A 21,211-nucleotide genomic window follows, 5' to 3' on the forward strand; every position below is an offset into this window, starting at 1 on the left:
ATCCATAAACAAGATAGGACAAGCACGATAGACATGAGTGACTATGACAGACTCTCCAACAGGGGTAGAAACATGGATGAGGGCATCAAGTATATCACAAATCATATCAAAATTTGAGGCAAATTGCACGGACACATAAGAATAAGTAGAATTCGGATCAAATAATACATTAGCCATCCGGTCACAGACAAGAATAGTACATGTGATCACTGCGTCAAACGTCTCTGCCTCGCTCTTGCCCGGAAATGCATAACACTGATCCCTATTATATTGATGGGCGATTTCCTTGCCTAGCTGCGCCATATCTCTGCCTGCGTTACCATTTCTGCGACCTCCGCGGCCTCACTGATTTCCTCTTCGCCCACCTTGTGGATGCCCTCGACCATTATTACCATTTCCAGTGGGTGCCACTGCTCTAGTCTGCTGCTGCGCGGAATTCATCATGCGTGGGTGGGGACAATTTTTCCTCATATTCCCAGGTTCTCCACAGTTATAACAAGTGCGATCAAAAGATGGCCTATTATCCGTCGAAGGTGCAACTCTCTGGCTATCCTGAATCAAATTCTAAGGTGGAGTTCCGGAGTAATTACCTGTAGAAGCGGGCATGACAGACTGAATTGGTTGGGCTGCAAGTGTTGGCCTACTTGAACCTCTGGAGTAGGAACCCTGAAAGTTACCTGCATTCTTAGCTTTCTTAGTCAATGCATTGGCCTGACCGTCTCCTCACCCCTTCCACTTTCTTCACAAAATCTGTTACCTCATTAAAACTTTTTCCTGCAGAAGTCATGTGCACAAACAATACCTGTAACTCAGAATTCAGTCCCTTAACAAATAGACGGATCCTCTCTTCTACAGTAGTCACCAATTGCGTAACATATCTAGACAAAACATGGAACTTGGCCTCATAAGTAGCCACAGTCATACCACTTTACTCCAAAGCATGAACTCAACCTTCTTACGATCCCTCAAAGTCCGAGGCACATACTTGACACATACTTTTCCAAGAACAGAGCATGAAACTGGGTCCATGTGAGTGGGGGGAAAGTTGAAGATCTGCATTCCACATAAGCTCTCCACCACTGCTTAGCCTCGCCCTGAAGTTGAAAACTCACAAACTCTACTCCATGCTGATGGACAATTCCCAACTTATGAAGCCTCTCATAACAATCTAGAATAAACTCATAGGTGTCCTCACTCTCAGAACCATGAAACACATGCGGTTTTAATTTCAAGAACTTAGTCAACATCTCATGATCATTACCAGTCATAACAAGACCCAACAAAGGACGGAAGAAAGCATCAATACCTACAGTTCCACCCATCTTGGGGATAGTGATAGCAATAGGGGGATTGGCGAGAGCTTGAGTTGCTTAAACTGCGGGAAGAACTCCAGAACCAACCTAATCTTTCAGGAACGACATAATCTGTTGAGCTAACACTGGGTCTAAGGGAGGGATACCTGTAGTCTCAGCCTGCACCTCTTCCTCTTGTCCAACATCCTCATCATTCTCAACCTCTACATTCTCCTCTATCTATTCATGGTGATCATGAGGATACTCATTTCTGGGAGCATTCTCAACCGGAGCTCCATCCTTAGCGGATGCTACCCTTCCACAACCTCTACCCCTAGCTCTTCATCTACCCTTGCCTTGACCGCGACCTCTTGCTGCAGACTCCTAAGTGGGTTCGTTGAGGGGAGCTATGGGCCTGACACCGTTGAAGCGAGTGTTAACCATCTGCGGACAGAATAGTGAATGAGATTAGATACCAATTTGGATTACCAAATACCAATTGGAACCAAGTTATAGCACAAAAGAAAACAAGAGAAAACAAAGAGATTTCCTAAAGTCCTATAGCCTCTCGAAGAAAAGTACAGACGTCTCTGTACCGTTCTGCAAGAATTTACTAGACTCGTTTTGGTACATCAAGATCAACGAACCTAAGGCTCTGATACCAACTTTGTCATAACCCAGACCGTCATGATTGGCACCCACGCTAACCCTCTGGTGGGAGAACCATTACTACAACCCAACTAACCTTGAAACTACGCATTTAAAGATACGGAAGCAGATTTAAATGCAGAAATAAAGTAGAGTTCTCATAAACTCTAAAAGTCTAACAAACGATTGCGGAATTACTGCCTAGAACCTGAAACTGAATGTACCAAAACTCTAACAAGGAACCACAGTCTAAGGAAAAATGGCTGCAACCCTAACTAAACATAGGAGTACCTAATGTACTCGTCTAAGTCCAAAGAAAATAGACTAAACAAAAAGCAAACTCAAGGAAGCTCGGAAGAACTGACTCACTCTTGAATTCGATGACGATCACTGATCTTCTTAACGAGGTCTATCAATAGCCGCCTAAAGATGCCATGTACTCAACAAAGAAAGAGTAAGTGCAGTATCAATACACAATCACAGTGTACTGGTAGGACCACACATCTATCCCAATAGGTGAAACATATATAAGTCATTACAACATAATAAACATGCATACAACATAATAAACATATACAATATCAATTATCACTTACAAACAACGTACAATTTCACCATCTCAAAGATATACATATATGCCAAGTCATTGGTCCTCTAATGAAATCCATACTCAAACTGTTAGTGTACAGCTACGTGGTACCCGATTCAAGTTAGTGTGTCAAATTGTGACACCCGTTCCAATATTTATGTCGGTACGTGACATCCGATCCCAGTTAGTATGTTGGAACGTAACACCCGATCCATTTAACAAGCCACAATCACAAACACAATGTACATTCTCATAATTATACAATCAAGTGTTGATTCATGGCATACAATTATTAAATCATCCTCATTTACGATTAGTGTGATTAATCATGCAATGTTCGCATACATACATGCATAAAATGGAGAAATTACAAATATATATCACACAAACAAGAAATCACAACCATCACCTACCTCGAACAAAGCTTGAATTCCCTAAGAAACTTGATTCTTCCCTTTTCGAATTCTTACCGTTTGTTCTTGGTCTACAAACAATCAATATAATGCGAGGGTCAATAAACAAGACCAAAATACCTGGATTATAATCAATAAAATCAACCCTAGGTCGAACTCTTGATCACCATACCCAGATTAGGGTTTTTTCTACAATAAATCCTAGATCAAAACCCTCCCCCATCGATAATTACCCAAGAAAGTAAGTTCTAAGGATCGAAAAATGGATTTGGGGAGTGAAAACCTTACCGTTAGCCTCAAGAATGGTTAAAGGCTGTCAAGAATACACCTGGGGTTGTTCCTTAGCTCTCAAGGTCGAAAATTGCAGATTAAATCATTTTTCGGGTTTAGTTCCGACTTAAGTCGCGTTTGCTCCGCCATAGCGATCCTCACTCCGCTACAACGGCTCTACCTTGGAGGGAAAATCCCGCCTTGGCGGTTTGAACGGAAACATAGAGATAAATTAAGAGTGCTAAACCCCCATTTCACAACACACCTTTATTCCATGACACTCAGAAAATACCCGTTCACGCTAAGTTCAGTTTCAGAAGTTCTACTTTCCCAAATTCGATTCCGTAAAGTTGTACGAGTTCCTTAATGTCTTAGATATCTATTCATATGATCAAATTCATAATTTTATCCCCCATTTGTTACCAAATCTCCTAGACCTCACTGACTCCGATTTCGTTCATATCTGAACTAGATTGGAAAATTTTAAGATACTAACAAAAAGTTTTTCGGTCCAAAAAATTTCCCCGTTGGCTTTTCTATAACGACGGTAATCGATCGTCATAACATCTTAATAAATAAGACTGTTTTAAATAAGTTTAAAATAAATTAAAGAAAGCGGGTAATAAACACTTTTATAAAGTTCATAAACATAATATATCTAAAAATTAATTCAAGCCAGATATAAGTCAACAAAGCGACTGTGCTAAAACCTCGGGACTCGAGGGGTGCCTCACACCTTTTTTTCGATCAATAGGATTTTTAATCTGAATTTCTAGTTCGCGGACAAAAAGAATAAATAGTCAACTTTCTTTTAATTGGAGATTTAGATTAGGTGAGTTGGAATACCAAAACTCAATTTCAAAATGTCACTTTAATTGGAAAAACTTTTATTTTGAAACATTAATTTTTGAAAAAATGAGGTGTGACAGATGACGATTCCGCTGGGGATAACCAAAATTCGAGCTTGTAAATATTGACTTGTGTATGACTTTATTATTTATTTATTTATTTTCATTTTTTGGATATTGTATTTATTGGCCCAATGTGTTATTTTCTCAGTTTTACTGCTTTGATATTATGTGAACTGTCATATAAATTGTCTTATTTCGCGAACCAATTTGAATTTTCTGAGATACATTATTTGGAGATACGATTACGCTCCCGAGCCATGAGAAAGCAGAGATGCAACAATGTTCATGGGTAGGATTCTACAGTAACACATGTCTTAAGATGAGAATGACCAACTGTGAGGCCGAAAAACCCTACTAGCAGTAAGCTGTCCATTCTCAACTCGAGTTGTCCGCTCGTTTTACAACAAGTGTTGACACCTATCCCACTAGGTTGTTAAACTTACTAAAATAAGCCTTAGACATTTATTGTCCTTAATAGGATTCACTTTATTTGCATGGTATGCATCTTTAATTTAATGCGACTTAATACAGGGTTCGAGTCCATCTGGGATATAAATCATCTTTCATACCAACATGTTCATAACTATGTGCTACTTGCTACGTTAATTTGAATGATTTCTACTATATATATATATATATTACCAAAATCTCTAATAGTTCAATTCTTGTATTTTATGCAATAAGATGTCCGAAATAAAAGAAGTTTTCCAATTCATTTTTTTTTTTAAAAAAATTCTCGTGAACTATGCGTACCTAATTCTCACATCGTTGAGATACGTAGGCAACCCTCCTAAAGTTCGGTGGTCCTTGTTCAATAAAATGAAAAAAAAGAGAAGATTATTTCTTTTTAAAAATAAATTCTTATTTCCTTGTTCGAAAAAAAAAGAAGATAAAAAAGGTTTGCATTCAAATTCTACAACAAAATAAAAGTTTGTTAAAAAATTTAAGAATTACGCACACCTAATTCTCCTGGGTTCGGTGATATAAGTTTAATAGTTAAAAAAAAAGAGATTTTGAATCATTTGTAAAAAAAAAAAAAAGTTTGTTAAATGTTGTTAAAAAAAATAAAAGTATTATCCTTCTTTAAACAAAAAAAAATGTTTTCGTACTCTATGTTTCAAGCTTTGTGAACTACGTTTGACCTGATTGTTATTTTGACAAGATACATAAACAGTCTTATTTTGAGATTCGGTCCAATCAAGAAAAATATCTAAAGCCCTCATTGCATAAATCTAGAAAAAATATTTGTTATTCAAAGTTCAAAATAAAAATGTTTTATCTTTCTTACTTTAATATATATATAAATATATAAAGTTCTTAAACTTTAGTCAAAAAATGGAAAAATTGTTTAACCTTGTGTAAAAAAAGAAGAAAAAATATTTAAGAGTATGCATAAGAAAAAAATAGTTTGACTTGGTTGGTACCAACATAATTAATAGTATGCATAAGAAAAAAATATTAAACTATTTGGTAAGACAAACCAACTTTGTTGTGACCTATAAGACTTCTTTTGGTATCTCTTGATATACTTATGTAATACTTGAGAAATTATCTTGCTTAAAGTTAAGACTAAAACAAATTTGACATCATTGTTTCATGTGCATTGTGCGGTGAACTTTTGATATAAAATTCAATAGCATGACTTTGTTGATCTAAAACTTGGCCAGAATGTTGGTTGATGCAAAATGTTGAGCAACATTTGACTTAGGAAATGGTTATAGACTTTCTTTTATTATATTGTGCCTTTCAAGCTTACTTAATGACATGTTATCCATTGAACTTTCATTTCGCACCTGAAACTTTTTATTTGAATAACCACATTTTAACATGTATTCTCTTAAGTGCATAAATGCATATCCCTTGGTCTCACCTCCTTAAGCGCACTATGAATTATCCACCCAACGCAAACGATTTAAGTTGGGTAACAAAGTGAAAAGTTCAAATATGTGAAAGTCCAAAAAAAAGCAAAGAAAGAAAAGCTAGAAATAAAAAAAAAGAAAAAAGAAGCCTCCAACGACAAGAAGGGAAAAAGAGAGAAAAAAAAGAAAATAAATGAGGAGAAGTTTCCAAAAAAACAAAGTTCAAATGCAGAAACGAAAAACATTTGAGAGCATAATGCAACTTTTAAGGAGGAAATAGTTACTTTATCCCAAATGAATATCCTACCTTTCCTAAGCATACATTACAAGCCAATGACAAGTCCTATTTGATCCTATTTTTTGTGTTCTCACATTAGTGGATACTTATATGAGGGCCAAACGTATGATATCTCAATCTCATGCATTGAACATATTTGTGAGTGAATGTGAGTGACTTCTAAAACGTCCTAAGATCAGAACACTTCTGTTATGTGGAGTAGGACTGCATTTGTTGCGAGGACACTTGAACATGAGAAACTGAATAATGTAACCCCTAAATTTATTAAAGATGAACCGATCTTGTAAATACCTAAGTATGTTTGAGTTACCATTTGAAACTATAGATATTACTCAAAGTTGACCTCAAATTTATCTGAAAGTGGTTCAAGCTGATTCATATGCATAATACTAATTGTGGGTGCCAACTAAAATCAAGACATTGTCGATCATGAATTGATTCTTTTCTCTCTTTTTGAAGACGTCTTTTGCGAATTCAAAAAAAAAAAATTTAGTTTATGACTACGTTAGACCTGATTTTTGCTATGACAGGATATGTAGGCAGTCCTACAATGAGGCTCGGTCTAACCGAATAAATTTGCATTCTCTGAACAATCAAAATTAGGGTCATTTTGTTAAAAAATAATTAATAAAAAATAAAACAAACCAAAAATACCAAATAAAATAAAACATAATCCAAAAAGAATTTTAAAGTTCATCCAATTAAAAAAAAAAGAAAATTGATCAAGGCATTTTTCCTAAAAATTCATTTTGGAAAATAAAAACCCACAACGAAAAAAACAATTTCAAATTTCCTTATTTTCAAAGATTGGGACATTTTATTAAATTTTTTTTATAAATAAATAATAATAAAAAATTCTTTCATATCTTCAGAGGGAAAAAAAACCCCTGGTTGCATATAGGGCACAGTAACTCCTATTTTATTTTCATATCTTCATAGGGCCAATAGCCTCTGGTTGTATTTAGGGCACAATAACACATATTTTATTTTCATGTCTTTACAGGGTACAATAACCCCTGGTTGAATTTAGGGCACAATGTTTTATTAAGAAAATATAATTAGACTGGTTTTAGAGTTGCCACTTAATTTTTAAGAAAAATCAAGAAAACTATTTTTTCTAAAGATTAAAACAGAAATATAATGAAAATATTCAAAGGGGTTCGGGTTTCTTATTAGCATTACGGAAAGGATTTGAAAGCCCCCGAAATGCCCGCTAATACGCGATTATCCAGCAATTAGTTATTTGACTAAAATAATTTAACTTAACTTGAATTGACAAATTGGACTATTTTATAGTTAAGACCATTTTAAAAGGGGAAAATGAGAAGTATTGGGATATTATCTAAGTTAAACACTTTGATAGATTATGTTTCAAAATTATAGGAAGCGAGTATTTAATTAGTTATCTTTTAGAAGATTAGTTCAGAATGACTATCTGCCAGAAAATTGAAGTGCAGTAACTTGAAGACTAACAACAAATAATGACAGATAAACAAATATAAAATAATAAAGTAAAGAGAGAAATTTGGGCCCAAGTATGGTTTACTGTTCGCCTGGGCTAGTACTTGGGCCAAATCTCGTTTTGGGTCGAAAACCCATTCAAATCACCTGCACCTGTCTTAGTTTTTTCCACTTGTCCTAAATTTTAACAAGAATAATAATAATAACTAAATGGGCTTAGGCCCAATAAATAACAAAATACAAAGCTGAATTTGGGGACTTTAGGCCCATTTTCCATCTTCGTATACACTAGGTATATACTAGTGTATACAATCCTGTATTAGCTCCAAACACCTCTACGTCAATATCAAAAACTTTTTCTTCGATTTTTCAAGGCTGGCGAATTCGAAAGAAAAGGACTTGTGCCCTTATGGCTCATCTCGAGGATGCAAGAGAGAAGGAGTCCACCATGGACGAGAAAAGGTTTACACAAAAAAAGAAAGAAAACAAAATTAGCATTCGAAATAATGAAATAAAGAGACGTAACCTAAACGAGAAAAAATTCCATCGAAGTGAAAGCCACTTAAGAAATTCAAAACTGAGAATGCGATCAAACCCAACTATTAGACCGCAATATATGACTCTAAAAGAGACCAAATGAGCCAAATTAAAATGACAAAATTAACAAACAAACTGTGACACTAGACAGTAACACATATATACACTTATGGATATATTATATTATAGGGAATACAAGGCCAACAATAAACATAACTCAAAATATGGAGGGGACACATGTTGCATAATTAGCAAATAAAATACTTTATACTATGGTCATACAACTCCATTTAACGAAACCTCAAGATGTTAATAGCATGTTAAAAGCCAAAACACTAGAGACAGTTGCAAACCAATTCATCTTAGGCAAAATAAGATGGCATGACCATATAACAAGTGACTAAAGACGGGGCCAAGTCAATATTCCACCAAGGAAATCAACAAAACCTAAACAAAAGGGAATAACTAAATAGACATACTACGATAGATGAACCATAAGCAACATACAAGAATTAAAATCCAAACACCATTTCAACTGAATAAGAAAAGAACAATAGACTACCAAGATTACCAACTTCATTCTTATCATATATTATGCGATTTTCAACTAAATCCGCGAACAACTTAAGCAGCACGACAGACAGATCTCAACATTTAGGCCAAACGAACTTTAAACAGTCTTAATCTTAGCTCAACTCAAAGTACGAGACAGAACAACAAGAATACATCACATTTTTATAAGCTATACCGCAAATAAGGCGCAAACCGACTAAAATTTAGACAAAGGGGACGACAAACTGATTCTAAACCCGACATACTAAACAATAGGACGAACACGATATTAAAAAAAATAGAGAAAATCCAGTCATTGCATCCCCACAAAACAGTAGATAATACAACATACGATTACATATCAACTAAATTTATAATATTTTGCCTTCATTTCAAAAGGAAAAGAGATAACATTATAGTAGCAAAGTGAAAGAAACCTGATATTTAAGCAATGGAAGACAAGAAGATACAGATTCAAACATCAAAACAAATAAAAAGAGGCAGGCAATGAAATAAATTCAAAACAGAGAAACACCAACTACAAAATGGCAAAAGAGAATTTTGAATCAATGCTTAAAAGTGAATACCAAGATCATTTAAATAAGAACGCAACATATCAAATAGTCTAGAGCTCAATAACAAATAATAGCTAACAATATATGGCCAGTAGCATCACACTGGAACAAATAAAAAAGAGGAAAGTATTACGAAGGAGAAAGCTTTACCTTCTTCTGGGCAACAAACAGGGACGGGACGAGCAGAGCTTTCACCACCAAAGTCGAGTATGGACAGCAAACGAGGAACCTAAACAACAACTCAAATTTGAGCCACCTTAGGGAACAATGACAGATGAGCAAGAAGAATGAGATTCTGAGGGAACTAACTCTCCTTTCCTTTTTCGAATGTATTTTCTATATGTGTTTTACAACCGCTTACTTGAGCTATTCTCTATGCCTTAGTTAAAAAATTCCAATTAAGAATCTCTAACCCCACACAATGAATAAGAGGGGTATTTATAAAAGGGAAATTAGGGTTCAAAAATGGGGAGAAAGGGATGAAATTCGGATAGGCATGAGGCCCACCCAAATTCAAACTTCAAAATATTTCACCATTAAAGGAAGACATACTTTTCTGAAGCTTCAACTCTATTCTGGAAGAGGAAAGGGCGAGACTAATGGACTCGATCAATTCAATTGTCCTTGAGATGCTACGTGTATTGATCTCACGATGCAAGGACAAAAGTGAAAGCTGTGAGGGCGAAGTTGCAGGTGATTTTTGCCGGAAATCACGGCTACGACAGTAGTGTGGAGAGAGGGACGTGAGGAAGAAGACAAGGAACGCAGTGAGTCACTCCGTCTATTTGACGCCGTCTGCCCCTCTTGTGAACGTTGAAGGCGTCGTTTGCTCGCTGTTTGGACCGCTGTTGGTTGTCGTTTTGAGCTGCTGTTCATGCCATGGCTTCCTTTGTTATTCACGCTGCTGGGGTTCTCTTTGAGAACAAGATTGGGCCGGGTCTCAATTTTGGAGTGGGCTGGCAAAAATGGGTTGGTCAGAAATTAAAATGGGATGAGGGAAAACCGACGAAAAGGTTGGGCATTTGTATTGGGGTTGTGGGTTGCTGAAAACAGGCCCGATTTGGAGTCTTAAAAAGGGTAAGGTAAAAAGGGTAATTAAATTTGCAATAAAAGGATTTTAATGTTGTAGCCAAATTGATTTTGATTAGCAAATTCAGCTAAAATTTAAAAATAAGATGAATTAATATTAATTAATTAATAAACTTCTTAATCTTAACAATAATAAAATAATTAATTCAACTATAAACCAATTGATTTTTAAAATTAACTATAATTTAAACTAAACTAATTTTAATAGAATATTTATAATAAAATCTTTTTGAGATGATTTTCAAATATTTATGGAATATACCAACTATATTCACTGTATTAAATTATGAAAATCGATTAAAATCACTTAAAATGACTTTGAAAAGTATTTGGATTTTATAAAACTAATTATTCTAAATCATTTGGGAATTAAGAAGCTCAAAAATGAATTATTATTGAGGAGGGTCAAAATTGGGTGTCAACAACTATCACTCATTTTACTTGGATTGATGAAAGAGATCTGAGGAAAATGAAATTGACGAAACCAATTTTGACCGACCACATTTTCATCTTTTCTGAAAGAGGGGTTTTGGTGCGGACTATAGGAATTATTGCTGAACCCCAAAAATGGGTTTCCTACATATCTCAGGCTATATGAGAATTCAGGCCACTTGTAGTTCGATACGCTCAATTTGACGCACGATTTTGAAAAAATTCAAAAGTCATTCCGATATCGAATTATGAAGATACCAGAACGCTCAGGAGTAAGATTTAAGACAGAATGTCGAAATATAGCCGAGTTTTCAACATTGAGCTCGCATACATATCCCTCAACTTAGGAAATCATGCTGCTTGTAGTTCGACTCAGTCGGTTGAAAAGGAAATCTATTATGAGAGATAACTTTTGGTTCTGGAAAAAGACAAAGTAAGTCGAGTATGAAAAGAAGGATTGCAACCTCTTAGCCATGAATGTGGTGCGCTTCACACCCATAATTAAGAACTTACACGAACATAATTTTCAAAACTTTTGGCATATTGTCACTCGGATTGGAAAGCTATTTCCGGATGCGAAACTGAAACCGATAAACCTAAAGAAAAACCCACATGCCTTCTGATAGGGGTGTGGTTTGATTGTGGTGGAAGTCGCTCCTCAGCTCGCGTCCTAAGAGTTTGGCGTTCCTCTTTGGACTATGTCCCAGTTCGCTGCTAAGAAAAAGTTCTACGTTGTGCTGCATCCTTTTTGATGTTGTCCGCACCTGTGGTTTGCTTTGAGAATTCATCCTCTTGGGATGCTCTCGAAAAAGATTAAGATAACTCATTAGCATAAAGTGGAATTCAGATGGGGAGATAGTGTCTTTTACCATGTTGACACTTGATTGCTCTCCTTGAACATTTGACGTCAGCTTCCTCCAGTTTGACGTGAATCAAATAAAGCTTGTATATAATATTTGCAATATAATCTTCAATGTACTATTTCTTTGATGTTTAGGTAATAAAATAGGCTGATGTAATATGTTGATAGTTCTTCTTGACGTCGTTGTTGATGGTTCAGTTGATACTGTTTTTATAAATGAAAATGATGCAGCTAATGTTGATTTTCTCGCGATGCATGGCTTCCTTTCCTGCGATGCATGACTCTTTCTCTTGCAATGCATGATTCCTTCTCTTGTGCATGCCTTCTTTCTCTTGATGCATGACTTCTTTCTCTTGCAATCTATGACTTTTTGCTCTTGCTATGCATGACCTCCTTCTCTTGCTATGCATGAATTCCTTCTCTTGCTATGCATGACTTCTTTCTCTTGCTATGCATGACTCCTTCCTCTCACAATGCATGCGTTCTTTCTCTTGCTATGCATGACTTCTTTCTCTTGCTATGCATGACTCCTTCCTCTCACAATGCATGCGTTCTTTCTCTTGCTATGCATGACTTCTTCCTCTTGCGATGCATGCCTTCTTTCTCTTGCGATGCATGCCTTCTTTCTCTTGCAATGCATGACATCTTTCTCTTGATGCCTCCTTGATACAGAATGAAGATAATGCTTCACCGAGCAACATAGGTGATCTTCTGGATATCTTCTGGGTGGCGGTATCGTCATAATCGACAATACAAATAAAAATGACCCTCAGAGAAATGATATCATCTCATTTGACAATACGATATAAATGACTCTCCGGGTAGTAATATTATCATGTCTGATAATATGATGCAAATAATGTCCTCTAAGTATCTTTAGTTGATGGAAAACAGTAAAATGTCTTTCCTTGGGGTTTTCATTCATTCCATCTCTGAACATAGTTGCGCGTTCAATATGGGCTTCGCCTAGTTGGGAATTGAATGAAATAATGTTATTCATATTCTCAAATCTTTGATATAAGCAGTATAAAATATTTCCTGCATCCACATAAAAATTGTCCATTTTGGGGAGCTCTTCACCCTTTTGACTTCTCCATATTCGTTGAATGGAGGAATATACTAATTTTGAGGTAAACCTATAGACCTACATCCACAGAAAAATTGTTAGTTTAAAAATGAACTGATCTGTGTCGATCTCTTCGGTTGTCTACTCCTTGTCTTGCTATCTCCGGTTGATTTTTCTGATCTCCCGCTTCTTGATAGATAAGACAAAACATTTTTATGCAAAAATAATTGAAACATGAAAGAAAAGTTTTTAAGGAAAATAGATTTTGAAAAGTAATGTTTGGAAAAGGTCACTGCCAAGTGTCATGCCGCGTCGAGCTTAATGAACGCCTTTGGAGTTGACGTCTCGAGATCTATTCGATTATTTGTTGGGAAGTATTCAAAGTTGCTCTAAACTCTCGATAAACCCTAATGAAATTTTGAGGCCATCCTTAATATTTCTATCCAGTCAACTGTCTTGGCTTATCTTTAACCGTTGGTGATCAAATCACGAAATTTTTTGAGATCCTCTCAAAAAATTCTGTCCAGTTGCAAATTTCAAAGTAACTTCAGTCTCGACTTTGTTTGAGAGATCTTCTTCTTGAGAATTTTTGAGTCCCTCTCAAAAATTCTGTCCCAGTTTCTATTGTAAAGAAAAATAGAAATCTTACGGGAGATATGACCGAGCCGTTGTGGCGCCTACGTTTCCCGTTGACGCAGGAATCAGGTCAAACGTAGTTCCCGCTCAAGGATGAAACTGACCGAGGCCGACATAGACCGCCTACGAATCTCATTCTTGAGAATTTAGGTCGAACGTAGTTCAAATACAAGGAAAAATATTAAAAGGGGATAAATGAGTGACTGAGGCCGACATAGGCCGCCTACGTATCTCATTTTTGAGAATTCAAGTCAGACGTAGTTCATTACAAAGGGATAAAATATCAAACAAAGCGATTACAAGCGAATAGAACGATTACAAGGAAATGATAGAAACACAAATTGAAGCTTCACACATAATATCTCTTGACAGTATCTGAGTTGATTGGTTTCGGCCATTCGGTGCCATCCATCTCCGACAGGACCAAGACACCTCCAGATAACACTTTGCGATCCATGTAGGGTCCTTGCCAATTTGGTTCAAATTTCCCTTTGTACTCATCCTGATGAGTGAAAATTCGTTTAAGGACCAACTAGCCGATTTTAAATATCCTGGCTCTTACTTTGTTATGGAAAGCACGAATCATTCTCTGTCAATACAGTTGACCATGACAAACCGCAACCATTCTCTCCTCATCAATCAATGTTAACTGATCAATTCGCTTGCAAACCCAATCAACATCATTCAACTCAGTTTCCTGATAATTCTCAACGACGGTATTTCAACTTTTGTAGGTATAACTGCTTCCGTTCCATATACTAACAAGTATGGAGTAGCTCCAATTGACGTCTTGATAGTCGTTCTGTAACCTAACAAAGCATAAGGCAATAACTCATGCCAACCTCTGTGATTGTCAATCATCTTCCTTAGGATCTTCTTTATGTTCTTGTTGGCGGATTTTACAGCTCCATTCATTTGAGGACACTAGGCAGTTGAGTTTCGATGAGTAATTTTGAGTTGCTCACATATCTTCCTCATCAAATGACTGTTGAGGTTTGCTCCATTATCAATAATGATGGATTCTGGTACTCCAAACCTACATATCAAATTGTTGTGAACAAAATCAGCTCCAACTTTCTTGGTCACCGACTTGTATGGAGCTGCTTCTACCCACTTAGTGAAATAGTCAATGGCAACCAAAATGAATCTGTGTCCGTTAGAGGCGGCCGACTCTATTAGACCAATGACATCCATGCCCCAAGCTACAAACGGCCAAGGTGAACTCATAACATTGAGTTTGGGAGGAGGCACTCTAATCAAATCACCATGCACTTGACATTTATGATATTTCTGCACAAACTTGCAACAATCATGCTCCATAGTCATCCAAAAATAACTGGCTCGGAGGATCTTCTTTGCCAAAGTGAGTCCATTCATGTGAGTACCATAAACTCCGGCATGTATCTGTTCCAGAATCTTTGCAGCTTCACTAGCATCAACACATCTGAGAAGACCTAAATCTGGAGTCCTCCTATAAAGGATTTCCCCACTTGCAAAGAAATTGAGGGCCATACGGCATATTGACTTCTTCAGGTTGAGCGTTGCATTCTCAGGATAAGTCCCGGTCTCTAAATACTTCTTGATGTCAAAATACCAAGGCAAACCATTTGGTTCCGCTTCAACATGTGAACAATGGACATGCTGCTCTTTTACCTCTATATCCAAGGGATCAACATAACTTGTATCTGGATGGCCATCTTCAAACCAAGGATACAAGCTTCGTATTCCGCTATGTTGTTTGTGCAATCAAATTGGAGTTTAGCTACCATAGGATAGTGCTGACCAGATTCTGACACTAAGACTGCTCCGATACCTCTTGATGATTCGCCGCTCCATCAAAACACACTCTCCAACTAGGGTATGCTTCAGAAATATCTTTACCTACAAATGCTACTTCTTCATCGGGAAAATAAGTCTTGAGTGGTTCGTACTCTTCATCCACCGGATTCTCCACAAGATGATCAGCTAAGGCTTGTGCTTTTATCGCCTTCTGAGTCACATACATAATGTCAAATTTGCTCAAAAGCATTTCCCATTTAGCCAATTTCCCGGTCGGCATTGCTTTTTGGAAAATATACTTTAACGGGTCCATCATTGAAATAAGGTATGTTGTATAAGAAGACAAATAATGTCTCAACTTCTGAGCAATCCAAGTCAAAGCACAACATGTTCTCTCCAAAAAAGTGTAACGAGCCTCATATGGAGTGAATTTTTTGCTCAAGTAATAAATAACTCCCTCCTTCTTCCCAGTTTCGTCCTGTTGACCAAGCACACATCCAAATGCGTTATCCGAGACCGATAAATACAATAACAAAGGACTCCCTTCTCGCGGAGGAAATAACACAGGTGGATTGGATAAATAATTCTTGATGGCATCAAAAACGGTTTGACATTCTCCGGTCCACTTGGTTAGGGCATCTTTTTTCAACAACTTGAAGATGGGTTCACACACCACCATGGATTGAGATATGAACCAGCTGATGTAGTTCAACCTTCCTAGAAAACTCATCACCTCCTTCTTGGTCTTCGGGGGAGGTAATTCTTGGATCGCCTTGCTCTTGGAAGGGTCAAGCTCAATTCCCATCCTGTTGACTATAAATCCCAATAACTTGCCAACTGGCACTCCAAAAGCACATTTGGCGGGATTTAACTTCAAAATGTATCGGCGTAGACGATCAAAGAATTTCCTCAAGTGAGTCAAGTGATCCAAACTCTCGCGGGACTTGATTATGACATCATCTACATACACCTCGATCTCCTTGTGAATCATATCGTGAAAGATGATTGTCATAGCCCTCATATAAGTAGCACCAGCATTTTAGAGACCAAAAGGCATCACCCAATAATGATATACACTCCAAGGCGTAATGAAGGCTGTCTTTTCTGCATCTTCTTCATCCATCAGGATCTGGTGATAGCCCGCATAACAATCCACAAATGACTGCATCACATGCTTAGCACAGTTATCAATAAGAATGTGGATGTTTGGTAATGGAAAATTATCTTTCGGGCTTGCTTTTTTGAGATCTCTGTAGTCAACACAAATTCTGATCTTTCCGTCTTTCTTGGAAACCGGAACAACGTTGGCTAACCAAGTCGGATATTGCGTCACTTCCACTACTTGAGACTTGATCTGTTTGGTAATCTCCTCTTTGATCTTCAAACTCAACTCATGCTTAAACTTCTGAGTCTTTTGTTTTATTGGACTGGATTTTGGATTAATCGACAACTTGTGTGACACCATATTCGTACTCAGCCCTGATATATCTCTGTAAGACCAGGCAAATACATCAATGTATCCTCTAAGCAAAAAAACCAGATCCCTTCTTTGAGCTTCGGTCATATAGACACTAATCCTGACTACTTTGACACACTCCTCATCTCCGAGATTCACAGTCTAAGTTTCTTCCAAATTTGGCTTGTGCTGACTCTCGAATTGTCGAAACTCTTCAGCAACATATTCGGGTACCACATTTTCTTCTTTATATTCTTCGCATTCCTGATCACCTGCCTCAGTTTGTTAATTTGCCTCGTGACATGACATGACATTGGCAGGTCTTAAATTAATATTACAGGATGAACGGGGGATCAAAACCGGCATGGAGGTCCAATTCTGCAACTGCTTCTCTGGCACGGCATTGCGGATTCCTGAGGTCCTAGCCTCATACTCCATGACTGTGTCAACTTCTTCGAATATGCCCCAGATTCTTTCCCCTAGACCGCTGTCGATGACATGTTCCCACATCGGGAATGACTGGTACAAGTAAGGCATTGGTCTGGCAAGCATCCATTCAACACTCTTGTCCATTATCTCCGCTTCATCAGCATATGTGGGGACATACCCCAAATCAAAATTTGCCCCTCTGGTAGTAACTTGAATGGGCTCGACAATTCCTAGGAAATGCTTCCCCAACCCGAAACCTGGTTCGAAACCATTCTGTAGCATGACAGTAGCAATCATCTTGTACACGACAGGCATATGAGGTTGCGGAGCCAAATCATCACCGATGGCATTCACCAGCTCCACCGTGTAGAAATCGCAACCTCGGGAGACGTCATCAACGATCGGGGCATACCCATCAGAGTGACTCCCCTCACCATGAATGACCAATTCTTGGTCCTTCCAAACAAATTTTATCAGTTGGTGAAGGGTAGATGGCACATCCCCGACCATATGAATAAACGGTCTTCCCAGAAGTAAGTTGTAACTGGTATTGATATCCAACACCTGGAACTCCACATTAAACTCTGCTGGACCCATCTGAATTCCCAAGTTTACTGCTCATATCGTGTCTCTCTTCACTCCATCGAAAGTTCTCACATTGACCTGGTTTTGTTGAACCTTTCCCAAGTCGAATTTCAGCTGCTTGAGAGTTGAAAGCGGGCAGATGTTGAGACTGGACCTATCGTTGACCAAAACATGATTTATAATTGTCCCGGCATTTGATGGTGACGTGCAGAGCTTTGTTGTGCATCCTTCCTTCAAAGGTCAGCTCTTCGTCACAAAAACTGATTCGGTGTCCTCGAATGACCAGGTTTATAATGGCTGGTAGGTTATCATTGTTAGTACCCACATGCACATAAGTATCATCCAAAGCCCTCATCAGAGCTTGCCTATGCATTTGCGAACTCATCAACAAGGCCCATACAGAAATCTGAGCTGACGTCCTCTCCAAATGCTTCACAATCAAATAATCTTTCGGCTGCATTTATCTCCAGAACTCCTCGGCCTCGTGTTCACTGATCGGCCTTTTTGTTTGGTCCTTCTTCTGCCTTCCTTGAGCCAACTCTTCCGGTGTATAGCATCTACCGAATCTGGTCATGCCTTGAGTGGCGGCCGTTTCAATCACAAATTTTGGTCGGGCAAGAGTTTCTCTTGCCACCAAGGCAACAATCATCCGGGTGTCAGAATCACAAACTCTTTCTTCTCTCTAATGTTCAACGAAGCTACAATCCTTTCCAGTTCATCAGGAGTTATTAGAACTATTGCCTTTGTCACACACCAATCATCATCCGTCTCTATCATATTGATAGTGACGCCTCCATGATTTGGCAAAGGATTACTATTGACATTGGGCGCGACTGTATGGAGAGAGACCACTTTTTGGTAAATCAGGACTTGGATCTTATGCTTCGGTTGATACAGTCCTCGGTATCATGTCCAATACCGTTGGAGTGATAAGCGCACCTCTGGTCAGGTCTGTAAAACTTTGAGCTAGTGTCAACCAACTTGGGCCCCACTGGATGAATATATCCTACCGCAGTTAATCACTCGAATAGCTTTGTTCGTCTTTCGATGAGCGGAGTGAAATTTCTAGCAGGCTTCTTCTCAAATCTAGGATGGAGAGAATCATAATTGCCTTGTTGAGGGGGAGGCATCTGGCGATAATTTGGAGCGTTTGGACGGAGGGCTTGATATCTGGGATATGAGTTGGTTTGGTAATTTGGCTGTGGAGCTTGGTAGTTCGAGGGGGTATTTTGGTTAAGTGGAGCTGGGGTTTGGTACTATAGGGGAGGAGTTTGGTAATTTGTCTGAACGTTGGCACAGTTGGCGGCGGCGTTTCGGTAGTGATGAGATGGAATCTGGTAAACTTGAAGGGGAGTTTAGTAGATAGGAGGGGGAGTTTGGTAGATAGGAGGGGGAGTATTTTGGTAACTGGGGGGAGGGGTATTTGGGTAATCAGTCTGTGCATAACAAACCGGGTACGAACTCTGTGAAAATCGAGAACGACCTTGGTATGATGAGGATTTCCTTGGGGTCTTTTTCCCCTCATAAGAGATAGAAGACACATCTTCTCTTTTCTTCTTCAACAAACCCGAGGATCCGGGAGAGGCAGCAACACGGGCAATCTTCCCAGTTCTGATTCCATCTTCGATAGTCTCACCTACTTTGACTATCTCTGCAAACTTTGCTCCAACGAGCAACATAATTCTATCATAATATTCGGGCTCTTGAACCCGCACAAATACTTCGACAATTTCCTTCTCAGACATATCTAGCTGCCTCCTTTCTCCATCTGTATGCAAATTCTCTGTAACTTTCATTTGATTTCTGCTTTTATTTTTTCCAAGGAATAACGATCAGGAACAATCTCTACATTGTAGGGGAATCGTTAGATAAAGTCCTTAGCTAGAGCATTCCAGCTAGCCCACTGTCTTGTTTCATGAGATGTAAATAATTCCAGAGCCTCTCCACTCAGACTTCGGCTAAACACCCACATTAGTAAAGCTTCATCTCTTCCAACTCCCACAAGCAGGTCACAGTAGGCCCTCAGGTGTGCTAAGGGGTTCCCCATTCCTCTGAAAACGTCGAATTTTGGCACCTTGAACCCTTTCGGGAGGTCCAAATTCGGATGAATGCATAAATCCCCATAACTCAAATCGGCGACTTCAGGAATACACGACAACTCTTTCATGGCCTTTCGGATCTCTTCCTTTATATCCAGCTTGGTGGCCTCTCCTTTGACCTCCACTCTCCCTCTCGCTTTTCGTAGTGGTCGAGCTCAGAACCATTGGCGTTATGCTCATTGGGGATCGGGATTTGGAAAGTGGCTTTCTGAGATAGGGGTGGAGCAGTGGAGGGACTCTGGGCATTTTTAGGGGCTTGATAGTTTTGAGGGAAAGTCTGAGGGCTGGTATACTGATTTTGGTGATGGTGATGGAGGAAAGTGTGCGGGTGGTTAACGTTTTGGTTTTGAGGGGGGGGACAAGCTTGAAGGTTGGCATTTTGAGAAGGGAGTGGCGCTTGAAGGTTGGTACTTTGGGGAGGAGATGGTGTTTGGTAAGAGGCGGAGGAATAATGGGGATTTTGGGTGGTTAGGTCGATGATTGAGGGATTCTGAGTAGGACTTGAGGGTGGGTTTTGAGCTTGTTCCGTGTTTGAAGGAGGAAAGTGAAGTGGAGGCCTTCCGTGTGCTGGAGCATTGAAAGCAAAAATTAGATTAGGCAGATCTTGCCTTCTATGCATTTCGACCCTCATCTCGGTGATCTGCTGCATCAACTGCATAATTAGTTCATTCTGATTAGCGACAACGGGCAGAGCCACAACAACATCAGTTAGACCGATCTCTTCATTGTTATCACCCATTGTTGACTTGCCCTTCCGAGAATTCTGATAGAGGAAGGAATTTTTGGGAGCTTTTGATCTTGTAAAATAAGGGTGTTCAGCCAGCTTATCAACACAGATCAGTTCTAACTACATATAGAAGAAAGCAACTCAAAGGCAAATCTGTTAGTTTTGATTCAGGACAAATAATGCAAAATAGCACATAGAAAGCATGTAACAATATAAAAGTTGCTTCGTTTGAGGACACGTCAACCCACTAGTAATGGGGATTGATTTTTTGAACAAACAGAAATTTGCTCGTTTTATTTTGAGGCTAGTGACTCAGAAAAGTTAAATTGCGTTGAGCTAAGGTCTTCCTGCTGCATCTCTCGACATTTGTTGATATGAATTCAATGTTTCCTTGTAGAATGAAAGAAGGAAAAGAAAATTTTAAAAAGATAGGGGTCGGGCCTTGAAAGGCTGCCTACGTATCTCCCAAGGAGAATTTAGGCCCTACGTAGTTCAAATACAAAAGGAAATTCTCATTTTCATTCATTCATTTTTTGGAGATTACAAGGAAAGTAAAAAAAACATACAATAAAGCTCCTAAAAGAAAGATGATGCCTTCATCAAAGCTTCATTTTCTGACTGCTGCATTAATCACGGGGGGTAAACT

The 21,211-nt window shown here is 38.4% G+C and overlaps 1 protein-coding gene across 1 annotated transcript; it reads right to left on the reverse strand.

Annotated features, from left to right (window-relative positions):
- Positions 1–342: 342 nt before the first annotated feature.
- LOC107060767 (uncharacterized) lies at positions 343–16,260 on the reverse strand. The gene is made up of 9 exons (XM_015309038.1): positions 15,724–16,260; positions 15,304–15,480; positions 14,456–14,894; positions 14,232–14,299; positions 14,107–14,187; positions 13,846–13,992; positions 1,460–1,532; positions 728–774; positions 343–552 (listed from the first exon to the last, which is right to left on the reverse strand). Exons 1-9 carry the CDS (start codon positions 16,258–16,260, stop codon positions 343–345), a joined length of 1,779 nt encoding a protein of 592 aa, XP_015164524.1.
- Positions 16,261–21,211: the final 4,951 nt, after the last annotated feature.

The sequence above is a fragment of the Solanum tuberosum genome, unplaced genomic scaffold (assembly GCF_000226075.1).
Source record: "Solanum tuberosum cultivar DM 1-3 516 R44 unplaced genomic scaffold, SolTub_3.0 scf00097, whole genome shotgun sequence".
NCBI classification, from domain to species: Eukaryota; Viridiplantae; Streptophyta; class Magnoliopsida; order Solanales; family Solanaceae; genus Solanum; species Solanum tuberosum.

What these genes read in the sequence shown, in the direction of transcription:
- LOC107060767 (XM_015309038.1), bottom strand. Translation starts at nt 16,260, where the DNA reads ATGATTCACAAGGAGATCGAGGTGTATGTAGATGATGTCATAATCAAG. An exon ending in TCATTTGATGAGGAAGATAT is followed by an intron (nt 14,300 to 14,455) that starts GTGAGCAACTCA and finishes ATGCTTTGTTAG; the next exon opens with GTTACAGAACGACTATCAAG. An exon ending in TTGTGAAGAAAGTGGAAGGG is followed by an intron (nt 553 to 727) that starts GTGAGGAGACGG and finishes AATTTGATTCAG; the next exon opens with GATAGCCAGAGAGTTGCACC.